At 33.6% G+C, this 21,398-nt stretch overlaps 1 protein-coding gene and 1 long non-coding RNA gene across 3 annotated transcripts; one reads left to right on the plus strand and one right to left on the minus strand.

Moving 5' to 3' along the window:
* Positions 1-913: 913 nt before the first annotated feature.
* On the minus strand, positions 914-2,989 carry LOC149031062 (uncharacterized). The gene is made up of 2 exons (XR_016178072.1): positions 1,862-2,989; positions 914-1,762 (listed from the first exon to the last, which is right to left on the minus strand). It is a non-coding gene; the product is annotated as an uncharacterized LOC149031062 (long non-coding RNA).
* LOC107066664 (uncharacterized) lies at positions 1,668-21,364 on the plus strand. 2 transcript variants are annotated; one of them, XM_015321512.2, is made up of 17 exons: positions 1,668-1,812; positions 3,285-3,469; positions 3,567-3,763; positions 3,838-11,246; positions 11,853-12,064; positions 12,174-12,474; positions 12,583-12,761; positions 12,847-13,036; positions 13,114-13,352; positions 13,445-13,844; positions 14,169-14,280; positions 14,374-14,743; positions 14,899-14,943; positions 15,023-15,151; positions 15,257-15,359; positions 15,812-16,753; positions 16,898-21,364. In XM_015321512.2, exons 1-17 carry the CDS (start codon positions 1,668-1,670, stop codon positions 17,944-17,946), a joined length of 12,207 nt encoding a protein of 4,068 aa, XP_015176998.2. In that variant the 3' UTR covers positions 17,947-21,364. The 2 variants fall into 2 exon arrangements, with proteins under 2 accessions (XP_015176998.2, XP_015176990.2); XM_015321504.2 differs by having other exon boundaries at positions 15,812-21,364.
* Positions 21,365-21,398: the final 34 nt, after the last annotated feature.

Below are 21,398 nucleotides of genomic sequence, written 5' to 3' on the forward strand. Positions count from 1 at the left end.
GCGGCAAAAACGAAAACTAAATGTAATAAGTTGAGAACCGTTGATACGAGGCTCTAGAAAATTCGTTTGGTTCGTATGTGAGAGAGTTGAGATGAAAATGCGAAACATCATTGTGTTGAATTCGAGGAAAATATATTACAGAAAGATCGATCGTAATGATCAATGTTTAGTACGCTTCAATCGATATTATCAATGTTAGAAAATTCAAAATAAAGGATGGGAGGGAATGAGAGTAAAGATCGAACGTAAGGATCGAAGGGTTCGATCATAAGCTTAGAGATTGGTTGAAAGAAATGTCGCCAATTGAGAACCCCTTTTCCTTCGTAACGTTTCGTAGGCCCGGAGAGTTGCCGAGGAGGAGATGGAGGTGGAGATGGTGATGTCCAATGAGACTCGTTGAGAAGAAAGAGAACGCGTTTATCATTAGCAACGTTGTCTTCTTCGTCGTCTCTAAGCCGTCATCGTCGTCCTGGTCGTTGTATTGCCTTCGTCCTCGTCGTCGTCAACGAAGAAGAAGAAGAAGAAGAAGAAAAAGTCGAGTTTATAGTTATTGTTATTGTTATTGTTGATGATTGTGCCGCCGTTGTCTTGCGCCGCCACATCTCTGCACGTCGTAGAAGTTGCGCGCTAACGATCGTCTTCGTGTTTCCTCTAAGGCGAGGCACGAGAGAGCAGCGAACGAGGCTAGAGAGTGGTGCCAAACACACGAGGAAAGCAATCGCTGTGTGTTACGTGCGCGACGTCGTTACGATCGTATGCTGCGTGCGCATTCTTCCCTGTTAGACAGAGACGTAAATACAGGAGGTGATAGAAAGAGAAAGAGAAAAAGAAATATAGTTTGAAGCGGGTGCGAAATCCGACAACGGATCTCAGTGTGCGTTCGTCTTGCGTGCGTCGTTTATACGTGCGTGCGTTCGTGTATAAGAAGAGACTTGTGATATGTGAAAAGTGCGTGGAAGAAGGCGGACAAGGCGTGTGAGAGCGCCTTTGCTTTTCTCCTGTCTTGAACACAAAAAAAAAAAGAAGAAAAAGAATAAGAAGGTTGAAGACGAAAAATAAAATTGGATATTCTGTGCGTGTGTGTCGTCCCTTCTTTGCCTCTCTCCGGTGTTGTGCTTTACCGTAATCAGTGGGGCGCAAATAACGGCGGATAAAGTGAAAAGTAAAGTGTATAGAGAAAAGAAGAGAAGAGAATTATTCGAACGTCGTCGACGTCGTTGTTGTTGCCATTGCGTAGCATTGTCGACGTCGTCGCCGCTGCCATCGACATTATTATTGTGTTATGTTGTGTTCATTTGAAGGAACAAACGAAAAGGTGCAATAGAACGGAAAGAGACAAGAGAGAGAAGGAACGAAAAAGCGGGAAGCGAGATTCTCAGTGTGTGCATCAACGCTTCTCGCTCTGTCTACCGGCGGTTCTCTCGTGAGTTGTTCTCTCTCTCTCTCTCTCCCCCTTTCTCCCTATTCAACCCCCTCTCTTTCTTTGACTTTCTTCGAGGATTTCGCGCGAGGACGCGCACGATAGAAAGAGAGGGAAATAGAAGAAGAAGAAAACGGCGAAGAACCGAAAATGCGATACGAGAGTGGTGAGGCCGCCTAGCGTAGTAGCATATCGGCCCTAGCACGGCTACGGGCCCCTCTGCGAAGAGAGTTTTAGCTGTGGAAAAATGGCGGCCGATAACGAAGCCTCTTGCGCGAGTGACCCAAATTTTGCCGTGATCTGCTCCTTCCTCGCTCGTTTCGGCAAATCCTGTGGCATAGTCTATCCAGACATAGCAAGGTTGCAAGAGATGATTGAGAATACGCAGGAAGGTGAGTCAAATTAATGTCTATGCGTGTATATGTATTTCTTATATCTTACCACCGCGTTCGTTCGTTCATTCGTCGTCGTTCGTAGTAAGCGTACGTATATGGGCGCGCGCGCATCACACAAACGCGCGCGCGCGCGCTCACTCACTCACTCTCTCTTTCTCTCTCTTTACGTCTCTTTTTGTGTATATGCTTGTCACATGTATGTATGTGTTTGTTATATACCAGCGCGCTCGCGCATGGTTCATGTAAGAGAGCGAATGAACAAGAGTGAGAAAGAAAAAGAGAAAGAAAGAAGGAAAGAGAGAGAGGGAACGAGACAAAACGAATACTCTCTGCACGAGTGGGATGACAAAGAGGGTTGGAGAGGAAGCGGCAGGGAATAACCGACCCGCCCCCGCCAGACGAAAAGTCTCGCGCGAACTCTCTGCAAAAGTTTTGTTTTCCTTTTTCACGATTCTCTTTCTTGCCGAGATGTTAGTAGCGCGACTTAAACTCTTTGTAAAGACGTAGATGGATGCTAGTTCGACGAAAATTACCTCTCATGTATTTGCCTACTCGTTTCTACTACTACATTCATATACTTACATTCGTATGTGTTTCTTCTATGTAATTCGTACATACCTACGACGGACGTATGCATTATATGTACATATGTGCGTGCGCAGTACACGCGACCTCCCTATGTTTTCATCCCTTTCCACAGGGACTACAAGGTCTGTGGCTAATCTTTACTATATAGCGAATCTACGGATCTATTTTTTTCTTTATTTCTTCATTCTCCCCCTGCATACTCTCTCTCTCTCTCTTCTTTTTCTTCTTTTTTTTCTTTCATTCCATTTGTAACGTTGGGTGGATCTCTCTCACGAAGAAGAAAGCACGCAATTCGTGTTCTTCGTTGTTCTTTTTTTACTCCCAACCAACAATGTCTCTTTCTCTCTTACATGGATGGTGTAAAAAAAGACTGCCAATTTGACAGATAAACCCCACCAAGATCGTTCCGTCGTGTGTTGTTGTTTTGCCCCGTGCTGCCACCTCCCTTCTTTCTTGTCAATCGCGGTTATATGTGATTACGAATTATGGATGTATTTCGGTCTGTTCATAGGCATGATATATTTTGACGTTTCAATTATAAATCTTTTAACTCTTTGATTTTTCTTTTTTGTTGTTGTTATTGTTAGCTTTATGAAAGACACTTCTCTAAATGCAATATTGCACATTTATTCAATTTCTTTATTTCTTTGAATGAAATAGTAGTTTTAAATTATAACAATAAATTTATTTCTTTTATATAAAGATATTACTTTTTATATTTAATGTATTTATAATTTTGTTGTAAACACAATCCTAAAGATCAAACAATCTGTTTTTATATATATATATATATATGCATCATATTTGATTTTTTCTATACATGCATCATATTGTTATTATAATTGTATCAGTTTATCATATTGATATTTTCTTTCTTTCAGTACCTCAACAATTAGTAGATTTACATATAAAATTGCTAAGAAAAACACGTAAGACAGTCTGTCCTGAAAAGTGGGAACGAGCATTGGTGAAATTTTGTCATACGTATTCTAATCAGGATGGGTGGGAACTTGAACGTTTTGGTTATAAGAAAGCTCGTATTACTGTTAAATTACGTCTACTTAAGGTACATTAATATTTTTCTCATATGTCATTACTGTTATTTATGGTATATATTTATTTATATATGAATAGTTATGTTAATATTGCAATCATTATCTTAGGTACTCTTGGAAACTCAGTTTGATTTGAATCAAAAATTTAAAAATGAAGTAAATAAACTTACAGCAGATGAGTTGCGTGTGGAACCATTAGGGAAGGACAAAACTGGATTAGCTTATTGGTGTCAATTCGATGAGGAGTGTAATATTAGAGTATACAGGGAGGATTTAGATGAGGAAAATTGGGAACTAGTAGCGAAGTAAGTTTTGTTTATATAATGTTTTTAACTGGTGTTGTATATTGTAAACTAATATCAATATTTTCTAATATTAGAGATCGAGAAGGTTTTGTCAATTTAATAAATTCTCTATCAAATGGTGAAGCTGAATCGATACCAATTAATGAAGATAGTAATAGTTTAGAAATATCTGAGAAACCTATTATAGACACTGGTCAAGTAACTACATCACCCAGTTTGGAGGAAAATGAAGTTATACAAGAAAATGGCACTCATAATGGTAATTTAGAAGATAAAGTCGAACAAAAAGATGCCCTTACAAATGGTAATGATCATGAAAAAAATGGTATTATCGCTGATCAAAGTAATGCAGATGTTGAAAATGATGAGGAAGAAATAGATGAGGAAGAGGAGGAAGAAGAAGATGATGATGAAGAGGAGGAGGAAGAGGAGGAGGAAGAAGAGGAAGAGGAGGATGAAGAAGATGAAGAAGAAGAAGACGAAGAAGATGAAGAAGATGAAGGTGTAACTAATGATGAAAGTTCCAAACAAAATACAGAAGAAGATGATTCCTTAGAGGTAGCACAAGGTCAAGTTACAGAATCAAATATACAAGTTGCAAATACTGTAAAAGTGACCAATGGAAGTGCCCATATACCGATTGAGAAAATAATTGCAAAGAAAACCTTACCAGAAGAAGCTATTGTATCTCATACACCTGATACTAAGCCTCTGGAAATTGTTAAATCTGAAAATCTAATAAAATCAAATATCAATAAAATTACTAATGAAGAATTAGTACCTTTAAAATCAATAGAAACATCTGTGATCACTTCTCCTCTTAAACTTGTAAATATTGCTGATTTGAAACAAATACAGGAAGAAAAGAATCCAAATCATATAATGCCTATTAGTACCCCAATAAATATATCTAAAAAACATAATACTATGGAGGAAACAACAGAATCTGTAATGAAATCTTTAGAAAAATTATCTGGTAAAAATAGCCTTTCTTTTGCACATACAGATATTACATCTGGACATAGTAAATTGTCTGTTAAACCAATAAATCAATTAGCTGCAAATCTTGTAAGAATTCAGTCTGAAAAACATGAAAAATCTAGTGGAGCAAAGTCACTAGAAAAAATAGCAGAGAATCTGGCAAGATCTGGAGGTATACTTAATTCAACAATCAATGGAGATGATGACAGGTTACCACAAGATTTTTGTCCAAGAAGTCAACCTGAAAAACCTGCTATACTTCGAGGACATAGAGGCATGGACTTATCTACATCACCTCGTAGTTGGGAAAGTGTGAATGAACAAAGTATTCCTGTGGATTTTTCGGGAAGTAATCTTTCTAGTCGAAAATTCACCAAAAGTATGGATTTATCTACACCTGGATATAGATCTCAAAATTTTCAACATAGAGAAATGGATTTGAGTACTAAAAAATCAAACAAATCTGATGTCCAAAATCTATCCTTTGATTCTAGAGCAGTGATGATGCGTAATCATGCTATGGTAGCAGACTTGAGTAAACGACAGATGCCATTTACAGCTTATGAAATGTCTGCTGCTGCATATCACAACAATCCTAGATTACCTCCTAAAGAAGAGCATAGATTATCAAGCTATGGGTTGCTTTCTGATCCAAATAAAATAACTGCTTTAAGAATGGGTTCAACTTCTTTAAAAAGGCCATTAGAAGGGGATGATGTGCAGTCTGATATTTTAAAAAGAATGAGGCCAGATGTAATACCTATTAGAGGATCCATTGATAAAAGAACAATGATTAATAATAGTTGGAGAGAAGATATAATAGGTGAAGCGATTGAAGAACCACTAATGATGGTTCAAGGTGAAGGATCCGGTAGTGATTGTGATGCTGTTAATCCTGGAATTGGTGAACCTATAGAAGAACCTGTTATGGTATTCTACGGTGAAGGTTCTGGAGTTGAATGTGATACAGGTAATCCTGGTGATGATACGTCAGCTGATAATAAGGAAAGTAGCAGTCAGTCCAAAAGTGAAGCTGACTCAGCGACTGCAAGTTTATCTTCAAGTGAAATCTTAAATGAAGAAAATCTAATAAAGGAAGTTTCAACTGCTTCAGTGGAGACAAGTAAAAGTCCTGTAAGGTTTAATAGGAATTATTCTCAATCTAATGTCGATGTTAATGAAAGCCAAATAGTAGGCTCTACACAAGAAAAACCAAAATTTAAACCAACTCTGGGTGTTCAAACAATTCCGAAAAGTACAAGTGGTCCTATTAAACGGTTATCGAGGTGGGATGTAGGTAAACCTGCAGAAAAAACGGAATGTGACAGCAGTATCATATCAAATGAAGAAGACATATCACAAAAAGAACAGTATTTTCCCAAAGAAGGCACTAGTAATCAGACATGTAGTAATACAAATGAAAGCACTTTACAAACAAGCGAAGATTTATCTTTGTCAAAAGGTAGCTTTGAATGTCTTTCTAGCACTGATAATTTAAATGAAAAAATGAATGCAAATTCTTCCAATGAAGTTAGTGCGCTAGATCAAAATAGTATAGAATCTAACATTACTGATACAGATGCAATTGATAGCAATTCCACAAAATCTAAAGAAAATTCTAAATTATTGGAAACTATACAATGTGATTCCTCTATATCTTCATGCCAAGCAGATACTTCAGAAGTTTTAGAATCTAGTACAAACGCTATACTTGTACCCTACTCATTAAGCAGTGAAAAAGTCTCTACAAACGTTTCAGATTCATGTAGCATAGTTACACAAAATTCAGAATTTTTACACAAAATCGATAACGAGTGTAAACCAAAATCTGCATCACCACCAAGATTTTTTTTTGGACCAAATTGCATTTCATATACTTCAAAGTCCACAGATCTGGAAACTCAATCGGATCAAATTGTCACTACATCGATTCAATGTAAATCTGACACGCTACAGTATGAATGTGTTTCTTCTTCTAAACCTTCAGAAGATACACTGCTGTCATATAAATCAGAAGAATTTGATGTTACTCAAACAAATAATAATTCATTAAAACCTAGTTCATTTGATTCTCATAATATATATTGTACAAATGACAAGAGAGAAAAACTCGAAGGTTCAAGTCATGCATGGAATTCAAATGAAGAAAGTGTCAGTAATGCCATTGATCAATCAATATCAAGAACAACTCATCAAATAGATGATTTACAATCCAATACTGTACAAGAATCGGAGGAAACTACTGTAAAACTTGAAAAATCTGAATCCACAGATATTGTTTCGCAATCTTTTATTACTAATAATGTAAATGTAACATTAAATACAGCAGAATCATTAACAAATAGTTCAGATCTTCAGCATAAAAAGAACATAGTGATTGATAATGATATGAAGACCGAGCATGTGACACAATACAATGAAAACACTCCAACTAATGATCAATCGAGATTTATGGATGATAGATCTTATCAATCAACAAATGCTGAAAAGGATGCCAATCTTAATATATCAGACAATATAAAAGAAATCGTAGAATCACCTAGTACTTACTCTGAGAATGAAGCTGAATATAAATCTTTGAAAAAAGAGGAAACTTCTCATGAGATTATAGAAAAAACAGAATCTGATCCTACAACAAATACGTGTATGTCACCTTGTAATAAAGATCGGGATCAAGATGTGCAAATGGAATCTAAAAATGTACAAGAATGTGCAATTGAAGAAGATAATACTAATATGTTAGAATCTACAGATTTAATTTCATCTCCAAATTTCCAAGAAGTACACAGTTCTGCTGGAATACAAGAAATAGATAATGTTTCTGATGAATTTCAAGCTCTTAAAAAAGACGAGGTAGATTTAAGCAGAGAAAGTTATGATAAACACAGTGATAAAAATGATAATCTATCTGAATTTGATATGCAAGAAGAGCAATCAATGGATACTGATACTGAAAAAATGAAAGGACAAATTAGTTCGGATGCTGATTCAATGTCAGTAAATTATGATAAAAATAGTGAAAGAAATGATACATTGTCAGATTTAGGAGTACAAGATGAAGGTTCAGGAGATTCAGAAGAAATTAAAGAGAAACAATTAACTAATTCTTTTATCAAAACAAATGCATCTGAGGATATTCCTGAATCTGATCTTGTAGATAATGCAACTGTTAGCAGTTCTGCGTGTATGCAAGAATATAATAAAGAATCATTTGCTTCTGTTATAAGTAGTTCAAACGATGGATCCGTTAAAAATATATTTTTACAAGACAATAGTAACATACCGATAGTATCTCAACAAATTGATAATTCATTTTCCGCTAAAACAAGTAACAGTGCATTTAACGTACTAGCACCAATAGCATCTAATATTTCTATTATAAAATCTACTGAAATTAGTAATATGCCATCATTAAAAGAAAATTATTCATCTAGTATTGATCAAAGTGTGAATGAGTATGCTGATGATGTATCAGAAAATCCAAGTTCTTGTATAGATCAAGATTCAAATGAAGATATGATAATTGATTGCAGAATGTCAGAATCTAATGAGTCCTCAAAGGAGGTAGAAGAAACTCCACCTAATGGTGAGAAATTAGTAACACCATCCGATAGTGATAAATCAACAGTTAGCAATGATAATTTGTTGAATGATCAAAATATAAGAAAAGAAGATAATTTTTGTATGCCAAATGATTTACCTCTTATCACAGAAAATCAGAAAATTGCATTAGATACTTCTATGACAAGTAATAAGGAAAGTAATTCCCCTATTACTGCAGACATTTTTGTTGAACAAAAAGATTCAAACAATAAAACAAAGGATAAAGAAAGTGATAACGTACAAATAACTGAAACATATACAGAGAAATCTGAAACGGCCATAAATAATAGTAGTTATGAAAGTACAGATATAAAATTGAAAGAAGATATGAGTAATACTGAAAAACAAAATGTTGTACAAAATGAAATAAATTTAATCTCAAATGAATCTGAAAAGAGTTCAGTTAATAAGCAATCTTTAGTTGCAAATTATGATAGTAATGATTCTAATGATGATGGCAGTGACGATGTTTTTGAAGCAGACACATTAGAGGATTATGAATCTACAGATAATATTCCTAATTGTTCCGTAGAAGAACATACAATAAATGATAATAAAATAACAGAAAACATAAATATTGAACGAGAATGTACAGATGATAAAAAATATATATTACTTGACGAGTCACAGCAATTTGTACGTGATAAAAAAGAGTTAGAATCAAACTTACAAATTGCAACTGACAAGGATTTTACTAAAAACGACATAGAAAATAAAAAGGAAATATGTAATGTTAATTCAGATGAAGTAATTAATATTTCCAACAACAAAAATATTGAAGTAAGTTACAAGTGTGATGATAATAAATGCAGTGACATAAGTAAAAATGAACAAACAATCAATGAGTCAAGTACAGATGAATACAGAAAGGATACAGTATTACATAATATATCTTCTCTTGATAGTTCAAGTAAAGTAAATAATACTACAACTATTCTAACAGCATCATCAGATCATTCTAACTTACAAACATTTGTAAATGAAAAAACTGAAGCAGAGTTTCAAATTACTTCTAATCAAATTGTCAAAGAATATATGAACAATACTGCTAATAATAAAAGCGTCTTAGGTGAAAACACAATAATAAAATTACAAAATGAAAGTAAGCCTTCTATTATTCAATCGGTGCAAGATATAGATAACTCTGTGTTTGAAAAGTTAGATAGTAACAAAAATACAGACAATACAGAAAATACTTCTAATTTAATACAAGTTCAAAAAAATAGTGGATCAGGTGACATTAATGATCAACCAACAAATATATTAGATAATACTGTAAATGTTATGGGTCAACAAATTATAGAAAAGATAAACGATAAAGATAACGTTGCTAAAAGCAAAGAGATAACATCGCAAGTTGCAGCAGAAGTATTATTAAAATCGCAACAATATCAGGGATTAAAAACTAACTATCTTGAAAATGAAAGTGAACAAAATAAATTCGAAACAAAAGAATGTAATTACATTGATAATTCTGTAAATGAATCTATTGCGGCTGAAACATGTAATCAGTCTGTACCAAATACCTCTACAATTAAATTAGACAATGATATACAACAAGCATCACAAAGTTTTGAAACTCATTCATTAGTACAGTTAAAAGACAGTAATATTTCTGATAATATCAACCATACAAATTTCATTGCTAATAAGCCAACTGTTTCTTACGATATAAGTGATGATAAAAGTAAACAGACTGATTTTATTAATATTTCCAATACAAATAAAGATAATATTTATACAAAATCTGTACTCAATATACAAAATACCATAACAGCCTGTACTAGACCGGAACCAATATTTGACAAGAAAGAAGAAATATTGGGAATTTTAAGAAATGACGTTAAGAAAGAAGGCAATAAAAGAGCAAGTGATATTTCAGAAATAGAAGATGTTCCACCGTTAAAATCTAAACCACCTTATATAAAACCTTTTGTAGAAACTTTATCTACTGATATAAAATATAATTCACAATCAGAAACGAAGATAGAAACGGTAATGGAAAAGAAAGAATTAAAACTTGAAAGCAACATAGTGAATAAAGTAAATGAATCTTTAATAATTCCACCTATCACAGATGTATACAATGCAGCTGTAAGTAATATTGAAGCTGAAGATAAATTTAAAAAGGATTCTTTACCAACCGATAATTTAGACGTAAATAATAAAAAGGATCTTTCAGAAGTTAAAAATGTTGAAGTAAAACCAATTACAGTATCATCAGATGATTCTATGGGAGGTGATCATGAAGATGTGTTTGATGCACCATCAGAAGAGCCTGATCCACTAGCTTGTGCCGAAGATGATACATTAAAAGGTTTAAATATAAACATTGGTGAAGATAATAGTAATACAAAAATAGCTATTCGTGTTAAATCAGTTTCTGAACTCGTATATGAAGGTTGGAAAATGGATGATACAGAAATTCCAAAAGTTTCACGTAAACGACGTAATAGTGCACAAGATTCGAATGTCGAAGAATTAGGAGAAAAACAAGAGGAGGAAGAAGAAATGATGGGTGGTAAAAGAATAAAATTACGTGCGAAACGTATACCAGATAAACAATTGCGTAAATCCGTCGAAGAGAGTCGCATTGTAACAATAAGTTCAGAGGATGAGGCTGTGAAATGTAAAATAGCAGAAGATAATAAAGATTGCAATAATGATGATGATGTTAGGATTACGCGTTCTATTCCAATGGGACGTAAAAATAGAGGACGTCCAAGAGGAAGGAGACGACGTTGCAGAGGCGGTGGACGTTCACGACCGAAGCATTCAGGAGGAGTAAATGTAAACCAAACATCTGAGGAATCTCCTAACGTAAATCTTGAGGGAACACCTACCAATGCTTCTTCATTAGAGACAACACCATCTTCATCTCAAAAAAAGAGAAAGAAAAGTAAGTTCATGAATACTTTCAATTTAACTAGTTAACTAAATTTGACGAACATATTCGATATGCATAAAAAGTAGTGACCATTGGCTAATTTAAATTGTAATTTTTGTGAAAAACGAAACATATTCTTAAATTTCAAGATGTTTAGAATATTTTGAGGCCAAGTCGGAATAAATTCAGCGTATTACTTCGCATAACGAATTTGTTTATATCTCTTATTCTAGGAATTTTTTGACGGTCACACTAAAATCCATAGATATCAATAAACAATAAGTGTAGGTATCGGATGATAGAATCTTTTATAAGCCATTATATTCGGAAATAGATAAATTTATTAAGTTAAGTTTATCAAGACACATTAAAATATTGCTTCGAAACAATAGGTTTATTTTATAATCTTTTAAGTTATATTAACTTTAACGTTTAAATTATATATTATTTTGTAACAAAATAAGTAATATTAAAAATAAAAGAATATAGAAAACTACTATCCTAAAATATAATCATAAGCATTTAAATAAAATGAAAACAATTAGTAGTATAATAATATGATTAATTAATTAAAGAAAAATAAATCTTTATTCTAACATTCTACTTAATTATTTACAGGAAAAATGGTATTGGGTTTAGAAATAGGAAGGGATATTGCACCTGAACAACAAGAAGGTGTATTGCAAGGTGAAACACCTGTTAGGCAATCAAGAAGAATTGCCCAATTGAAGATTAAAGAGGCAGCAGATAGAAGAAGAATTGAAGAAGAAACGCTAATTGATGTTAAAGAGAAAAAAGATACTACAGATAAAAAAAAGCGAAGGAAAAAAGTATGTTTAATTATAAAATATATATAAATAACGAAAAAGTGTTCATTTAAATTATTTATTTTGTCATTATTGTAAATTATATATGTATATATATATATGTATTTTACAGAACGAAAGTGAAGAAGAAGTTACGATGAAAGAAATCGATAAGGATATAAAATCCAATCGAAAACGAAAAAAGCGAAAAAAGAAGAAAATGCTTGCAAAATTTAACGAAGCTAATCCATGGCAAAGTTCATCTGGTTCTAGTTCTGATAATGATATTGACAATGAAGATGAAGAAGAGGAAGAGGAAATAGAAACTGAAGGATCTTTACTTTTCAAAAGTGATCACGAATTTTCACCAGAAAGTGACCTTGAAAAAGATCAGGAATCCGAACCATTAAGAAGAGCTAGAACTGCTCAAAAAGGTATTAATATTAAAATAAAAATAGAATCTACAAAAATAATCTTGCAATTTTAAAATCGAGATGAAATACTTTGAAATATAAATTATATAAATGTTTATATTTTCGTAGCTCAAAGTGATGTTGAAGAAGCAGATGATGAATATGCTTGCCAAAAATGTGGCAAGGCTGATCATCCCGAATGGATTCTTTTATGTGATTCTTGTGATAAAGGATGGCATTGCTCTTGTTTGAGGCCTGCACTCATGTTAATCCCAGAAGGTGATTGGTTCTGTCCACCATGTCAACATGTAAGTCATTTTTAATATAAAATTTAATTAGAAATAATTATATATATATATACAATAATATTAATTTTGTTGTATTAATTAACAGAATATATTGGTATCTAAATTACGTGAAAATTTAAAGACATATGATCAATTGTCAAAACGTCATGAAAATGAAGTATTACGAAAAAAAAGGTTGGCCTTTGTTGGTATAAGTTTAGATAACGTCTTACAAAAGAATGAAACACAACGTCTTCAAAAGGATTTAAAAGAATCAAGCCAAGAATCTGAAAATGGTAAATTTATTAAGATATTTTTGTATTTATGAAACATTTATAAAACATTGTATTCATTATTTCTATTTTATTTAAAGAGTCTTCATCGGAACAATCATCATCTGCTTCAAGTTCGGAAACATCTAGCAGTGAAGAAAGTGAACCGGTTTATCAATTACGAGAAAGACGTTGCGCAAATACTTACAAATTTAACGAATATGATGATATGATTAATGCTGCAATTCAAGATGAAGTTGAAGCTGTCCAAGGTGCTGGTAATCAGGGAAGAGGTAAAGACATCGCGACAATAGTTAATGCTGAAAAAGAAGAAGCACAGGTTAGTAAATCAAAACAAACAAATATTTGATCTAATGTATAAGATATGTGAATGAAATCCTTTAACTCTGACTTTATTTCTTTCATAAAAAGCTTCATCAACAAGTTGAAGCATTGCAAACGAAGGACGTAAATGATGATAAAAACGATCTTGAACAAAAATCTGAAAGAGAAAGCGACGAGGAATATAAAGTAGAAAAGGAAGAAGTCGATGAGGAGGAAGAAGAAAGGAAAAGAGTTAATAAACGATTATTAGCACGAAGGAAGCATCGTAAATTGAATAGCTTGGATATAAGCAGCGAGGATGATCCAGAAAGTGACGAAGATTTCAAAGGAACTAGTTCGGATGACGAAGAAGATTTTGACGATCATATGACATCATCAGACGAAAGTAGTTTTACTGATTCTAGGCGTCGTGGTAGAAGAGGAGATTCACGTCCTGTTAGAAGATCTACCAGAGCCAGAATAACGACTACCTATGATCCAGACTTTAGTAAGTTTGTTTTAATATAATATATGCTGTAAGGTTTTCTTTATGTCCTTTTGAAATGTTTCTTCAAAGAAAATAACATTTTATCAATGTTAATCTCTGATTTAAAATAGTTTGTGTTTTTCCAAAGGGAAATTATTGTATTTAGGTTACATTAATATGGTATTTATTGCTGATTTGTCGAGATTTATTATAATATTCTCTAAAGTTCTTTATTTTTGATATTCTTGGACTCCCACCCTATGTAATACATTACATTATTTTCTAAATAATACTTATTTTTAAATATAGAATTTAATCATTTATATGATTCTCGTGTTATTATAGTTAATGATGATAGTGATGAGAGTGATAGACCAAAAAGGAAAAAATCTCGATCTGTATGGGAAAATTCAGATAGCGAAGATAGTGACAATTCTTGGAGACAAAGAAAAAAGAAGTAAGCTTTTTTTTAATGTAATATTGTACAAGTAATATTAAAGAATATAATGTTACAGAGCAATAATACATTAAAATCATGTACTGCTTTTAGGAGTAGAACTATACCAACTTCAAGATACAGGACAACTTCTAAAATAAAAAGTAAAAAGAAAAAAAAGAGAAAACGTATAATAGAGTCAGATAACCAAAGTGATAACGAGGAGGAAGAAGAGCCACGAAGCAATGATAATTATACGTCTGAAAATGTAGATACCGTTCTCCAAGAAGGAGGTGAAGAAGTGGTGTCTAGTAAGGTTGAAAACGTAGAGAATATTGCTGATCTTGAAAATGTCGAAAATACCGAGAATACGCACAATACTACTGATGCTGTGAAAACAGAGCTGATAGAAAATACTGTTACAAATACGGACACATTGGTTCTTCCACAAATCGATGAAATTGCAGCTCAAAAAAAGAAAAAAGTAAATAAATACGTTCATAAATAAATTATGGTCTAATAATCTATTTTACTTAGTATCCAGTTAGAATATACATATTAGTATACAAATAGATAAATAAATAAAAAAAATTTAGTAAGTACATAGTATTATATAATAATAATATAAATATTTTCTAGGAAAATGTACCCAAACAGAAAAAGGCTCCAACTATTAGACGCAAGGTAACTTTATTTGAATATTGCTTTCTTTTATAGATTATTTTTGTTTTATTTGGCTTATTTTTTGCTTTTCTATTTACAGATTATATACGGTGGTTTACCAGACGATAATTATAATAAACAGGAGGAGGAAGAAATATTAGATAGACGTAGTCGTAGACGAGGTCGTAAGGTCAATTATCAAGAAGCAACAGCAACGGATAGCGAGGAGGTATTTGTTCTATAAATGATATTTATAATGAATTAACTTTTGAAATCTGTAGTGTTTTAATTAATCAATAAATAATTAATAATACTATTTTATTTCTTGCTACAGGAATTAAAAAAAGCTATTAGGAAAACTGTAGAAAGCGAAGACGAATTTGTTGTTAATGAAACAGATGACATAAACGAAGACGCAGAAAAAGATTCTGATTCAGGTAAATTTTTGTTTGTTTATCTTGCTAAATTTTCCAACTTTTTATACTCATCATATTTATTCACACTGTTTTATATCGACCTTTATGATATCACCCATGTTCTCACACACACATACATAACACTCACATATTCTCTTTCTTCTTCAGAGTAACAAAAGATTATATTTCTTTTACTTTTTTACCTATACAAAAAAACATCTACGCTTATCCTAGAATATCTATTTACATTTATAAGAAGATCGTTTTTACCTTTTATAAAACCATGTATTTTTTCTTAATATGTGAGAAACGTGTTTATTCTATTCTCAAAATAGCTACCTAAAAACTAACTAGAAGAAAACCATTGGCGTAAATATCTAACGTATGCATGACGTAATAAATTCATTTAATATTTTAGCATATCTATATATATATGTATTTTACTAATACCTGTAAATGTATTTGTTCAACAGATATCTACACTCCTAAAAAAGAAGCAACAAAAATGAAAAATAAATCGCCAAAAAGTAAAAAACCAAGAAAAAGTAAAAGTCCTGCGGCAAATCGCAAAACTTTGGTTGATGGAGTTCCGAAACCGAGGAAAAAGCCTGGACCAAAACCTGGAAGTAAGAACAAAGCACGAAAAGAGAAACTATTAATGGGTTCGGTAATAAGATCGACAGATGGCCCGCACTTAGATGATAAAGATGTTTTATCTCATTCAATGGATAATCCAATGGGAGAATTAACGTCGAAAATCGATGAAGGTCTTCCGGATAATGTTGGATTGACGGGTACAACAATATCAGTAGCTAGTTCCTTCACCGGAGATGTTCCAGAAGGTTCATTGGGAGGTCTTGGACCCGGAGAATTGGCAGATTTAGACGACGAACAACTAGAACAAATAATGATGGAGGATGAAGAATATGGTAGACGGCAGTTGGAGTTAGCGGCTGTCGAAATAGCGAAGAAAAAGAAGAAAGAAGAACGAGAAGCTAAAAAATTAGAGAAAGCACGGTTAAAAGCATTAGAAATTTTGGCTGCTGAAAGACAGAGAGATCCAAACGCTCCCGAAGGAACCGATGGAGAAGTACCTAAGAAAAAGAAACGAGGTCGTCGTAGTAAAGCTGAAATACTTGCCGAACAGATGAGAAGAGGTGGAGCTCCAACTTTGGGATCTCCTGGATTGACAAATACGAGTCCAGGTGTTATGGCAGCCAACAGCAGCAACTTGATTGGAATGGATGTATCGAGTAACGTATCACCTAATATAAACCCTAACTTACCCACAGTCATCACACCTGAGGCCGACAGGACACCTGAAGGGCATATTCCAATGATGACAGGACCAGATGGGCAGCTCTTCAATCCCGACGGAACACCGATGAAGCCAAAACGGAGAGGTCGTGGCAAGGGTAAGAAAACTCTTGCTCTCGAAGCTGCCAGGGCCGCGGAAGCAGCAGCAAAAGCCGCGGCTGAAGCTGGTTTGCTCGGCATGGGCACGGATTCGAATCCAGAAGTTAAGTCGAGCGATATCCCAAACGTACTTCCCACTCCAGGTAGCAGTACTTCCGGCTCGGCACCGTCCACACCACCAGCGAGCGGCGTACCCACGCAGTTGCCACCTTCGACGCAACCGAACGCGCAGTCTGTCTATTCATCTCTTCCGCCCGGTCAACAGTCTTCCGTGATCACGAGGATGTTGCAGTCACAACCGGTGTCGTCTAATAATCCGCAGTCGTTCACAGCAGCGGCGGCTGCAATGGGTCATAAATATTTCGGTGCTCCAAATGCAACTGGACAAATGATGACAGGTCCACGAACTGGTTATGAGATGCAGCCACGCGGTAGGATACCTTCGCCATACAGACAGCCAGGGCAAACTTCCATGCCACCTCATTTTGCGGCTGTAAGGTCTGGCACACCACCCATGAGAATGAGAGTTCCAGGACAAATGTATCATACGCCTCATCATCCTATGGATCCCTCTCCATCAGGTGGTGGTCCTATATCCATAAGTAGTCGAGACCGCAGTTCTCCTTTGGCACCGGGTCCTCCACCCATGATACCACCTGCAGCCGGTAGTCCATTGGCTAAAGGTGGACCAACGCCACCTCCACCTTCTTACGTAAGAGGTGGTCCACCGATCTCCAGGTTTACCGATAATCCTATGGGACCGAGGCATCAGATGCCACCATTTACGAATGCCTCGCCGGCTAACCACGCGTTGCAACAACCTTCTCCACCTCCAAATAGACCGCCAGGAAATTTCTCGCCGTATCATCCACCTCCACCACCCAATTATCACTACGGTGCTTATCCTCCTCCTCCGCCTATGTCTACGGCGGACGATGCAGCAGCTTATCAAGGTTCGCCCTATCCTACGGAACATTTTTCGTCTCCCGCGGATAATCAGCCGCAGATTCAAGCACCTCCGCAACCGCAACCTCCACCGTCTCAACCACCGCAGCCACAACAACCATCGCAAACGCATCCTAATGACCCGGCTACTGTTGCAAATAAACAATACGACGATGAAGGTACTGGGGAATTTGGCGGTTTGGTGTCTTATTTCAGTAGCCAGAGGGAGGACGATTTGGATTCGTAGCATGAGTGAAATCTTGGCCAACCCTAAAACGTTTTTTAAGTATAAATCCTTTATGCAGGATTTACGTTTTAGTTCTCCTTCTTAAAGTGATCTCGGCTCTTGCATAGAAAGAAGAATCTTGAGAAAGACAGGTTTCTGATATCCTATTGATATATTTTAGCCCGTAGGTACCATCGCATTAATCAATCCTTATCTTGAGGTTCTTGTTCCTGAAACTTCAAAGAAGTGACAGATCCATATTAAATTGTTCATTTGTTTTCTACTTTTGATAATTCGTTAAACGAAGCAGATCGTTCGCTATACTTTTTTATAATAGGATAAGGTATTATTATATTTAAACGTATTCACTTAAAATCTAATAAAATCGTGTGACGTAGAGAATATATACATATAGCGACAAGATCAAAAATTGCAGTAATGATCAAAACGAAAAATATACAATACGCAGAAAATTTGAGATTTATTTATATTATTGTTTTTCGTTATAGATCTGCTTCGTTAAACGCATAGAAAATAGATAACAAATGAACCATTGGTGTGCCTCTATTCTTGAAGAACGTTCTAATTCGTTATACGAATCGTATCAAAGTAAGGGTCGATTGGACGATAAAATTCGTATTTTACAATTATTCAAATTGTAGTTACGGGTTAAACGTAGTTATATCATACATCATGGTATTTGAAAATGAATTGATGGAAGTATTTACATAATGTAATGATATAATACTATCTAGTGTTGTTTTATACGCGTATGTTAACGTCTACAGTATATAAGAATGTGTAAAATAGAAGTTAGGATCGTCTTTCTCTTGGTCCTCTTCAGCAAGTAGTCGTTTCAAAAAAGAAAAACAACAAAAGCTTTTGCACTTTGGATCTGAAACATAAAAAAGAAGTCGTAGAAACTAAACAACCCGAGGTTGGTCAAGTGTAATAAAGTTTGGAGAAATGTCCGAATCGTTAACAATGGAGCCTATTTTTTAAGGATTATAAGCTTTTTGTAATTAGTTTCAGTTCGATTGAATTAATATAAAAAGTAAGTGACCATAACTTTGTTCAACGTTGAATGTATTGTAGGAACATTCGTTAAGGAGACTGATCTGATTAGAATTTTAACCTTTTCCCGTTCGTTTTCGAACTCATTTCTTCTAATCAGGTGCATCTTTTTACGATCAATGCATTCCTCGTTGAACAAACGTTAATAATCTTATTAAAAACAAAAAGAATAAGAAAGAAAAAAAATATTATTGACAAATTTGCGCCGTTGTTACGTGTACATATGTAAATACCGTAAGTTCTTTAGATTATATATTACGTGTATCATATAATATAGTCAAGCAAAATACTATATAAAATGAATTAGTGCAAAGGGCACAAATTGTAATATTTAAATTAATTAGAAGAAGAAGAAGAAAAAAGAAGAAGAAATGATATCTGATTATTATAAATTAACAAATGGTGTGAAGACTATTACTATAATTATTTATAAAGAAAGATTAAGAATTCTATGATAGGATTTAGTATGTATTGTATTTTACAAATTTTACTTGATAATTTTATGATTAAATCATTAAATATAGTTATATATACATTAGAGAACAGGAGGCTGCTGTGCGCGTTCTACGAAAAGTGAGAAAAAAAACTATTATTAAAAAGCGATATTCATATAACACACAAAACACAAACACACATACATACATATACAATATATATATATATATATATATATATATATATATATATATATATATATATTAACGATATTAATATAATCGGCAAAGTTAAGGAGGAATTATATATATATGGAATGAAACAGAAATTTTATTATAATCTTGCGTGCAATGAAACTACATAATAACATGTACGTATATGTATAATTCACAAAAATTTTAAGCACGTACAACCGTAATGGGACTTATTTTGTTCCTTAAATAAATTAATCGAGCATGAATTATTAAGAATATTCGTTATTATTTGCGTAAAGATAACGAATAATTACGTAGAGTATAATAAAAGATAATTATGAATGAAAGTGTGAGTAAGAGAGAAGAATATAGAAATATATTCAAGAATGAATGTGAAGATTTTGCTATTGTTTCTTTACTTGAAACTAAAGAAAAACAAACGTTTAGGTGTTCTTCTTGTAAATGAAATCAGAATAAAATCTGATATTATTAAATATTTTTGATCAAGAGGAAGGCCTAAATGGAATTTGGTCGGTGAATGGTGTTTACTGAACAGATACAATCGTTTAAAGAGAAGGGTTGTTTTTTTCTTTTTTTGTTAAAGGCAATTTATTATTTTATTATATTATTTCATTCGATTTCATCCAGCCTCCTGATCTTTAATGCATCGATATGTCTATAAACAATAGACATAACACTTGCAAAAACCATGTATCTGTTTAGTTATCACACATACGTGCATACCTAAATATAAATAGAAGCTATATAAACAAAAAAAAGGATATTACATTATCTTAGAATTAGCTGCTTGGGATAGTTTCCTTTTACTTCGAAAAAAAAAACGTTTGGAGGACAAAACGTAATTGAACGTTTATACACGTGCACACCGTATAACGTAGTAGAGAGGGTATTTTACTACCGCTCATTTGATTATTTTTTACACCTATATGTATTTTTCGGTTGTACGCAGTTTGATAATACGAGATCTATTATCGTCTTATTCTTATTCTTCTTTAGAACACATGTCTTTGGACCATTCGTTCTTAGGGTGCGCTTCAAGGAAAATGAATCACATACATACATACATAAATACATACATATATATATACGTATACGTATATATAAATACATACGTATATGCCTGAGCTCCTCGTTAGTTCATAATTTACGTAAAACATCATTACTCTGTCGCGTTTATTAAAGTGAAATAATTTTCAATTAATTCTTAATTGTTCTCCCGTTATTCATCGAGATGATGCAGTATCTCGATTTATATATAAATACATTATGAATATTATGTTCTATATAGATCCATACTCAGATGTCTCTTACCTTTAAACAAGATAAAAAGAAAAGATGTATCTAATACGAATATTATAATGAATATTGCTATTAGTCGAAACGTATTTGCATTTAGTGAGATATTTAATATTTCGTGTACGTTGTGATACAAAGATTCAACGTTGGAGAGGATACCCGATTGTGTATAGTCGTCTTTTATCTGGATAATTTAAATCGCGCGTAGATTTATTCGCATTTAAATAGAACGTGTTTCCTTGAAACGTAAACCGAAGAAAAAAAAGTGTCTTGCTAAGACGATAGAAAATGTGGTGCAGTTTAGCTTTTGTTTTGATAAGGGTCTAGACCAAACGCAATTATTATATTACATGTTGTAGCCTAAATGCAAACATTTTGTAATAAAATTCAATATATTGAAATAACATTGTAGAATTGAATCAATTTTTGTCTTTCATTTTTATTTTTTTTTGT

The sequence above is a fragment of the Polistes dominula genome, unplaced genomic scaffold (genome assembly GCF_049000335.1).
Source record: "Polistes dominula isolate Pdom_NZ unplaced genomic scaffold, Pdom_raw_medaka contig_12, whole genome shotgun sequence".
Classification (NCBI taxonomy): domain Eukaryota; kingdom Metazoa; phylum Arthropoda; class Insecta; order Hymenoptera; family Vespidae; genus Polistes; species Polistes dominula.

Coding starts and splice junctions, on each gene's coding strand:
- LOC107066664 (XM_015321504.2), top strand. CDS start 1,668: ATGGCGGCCGATAACGAAGCCTCTTGCGCGAGTGACCCAAATTTTGCC. Junction 12,065..12,173: donor AAAAAAAGCGAAGGAAAAAA/GTATGTTTAATT, acceptor TGTATTTTACAG/AACGAAAGTGAAGAAGAAGT. Junction 12,762..12,846: donor TCTGTCCACCATGTCAACAT/GTAAGTCATTTT, acceptor ATTAATTAACAG/AATATATTGGTATCTAAATT.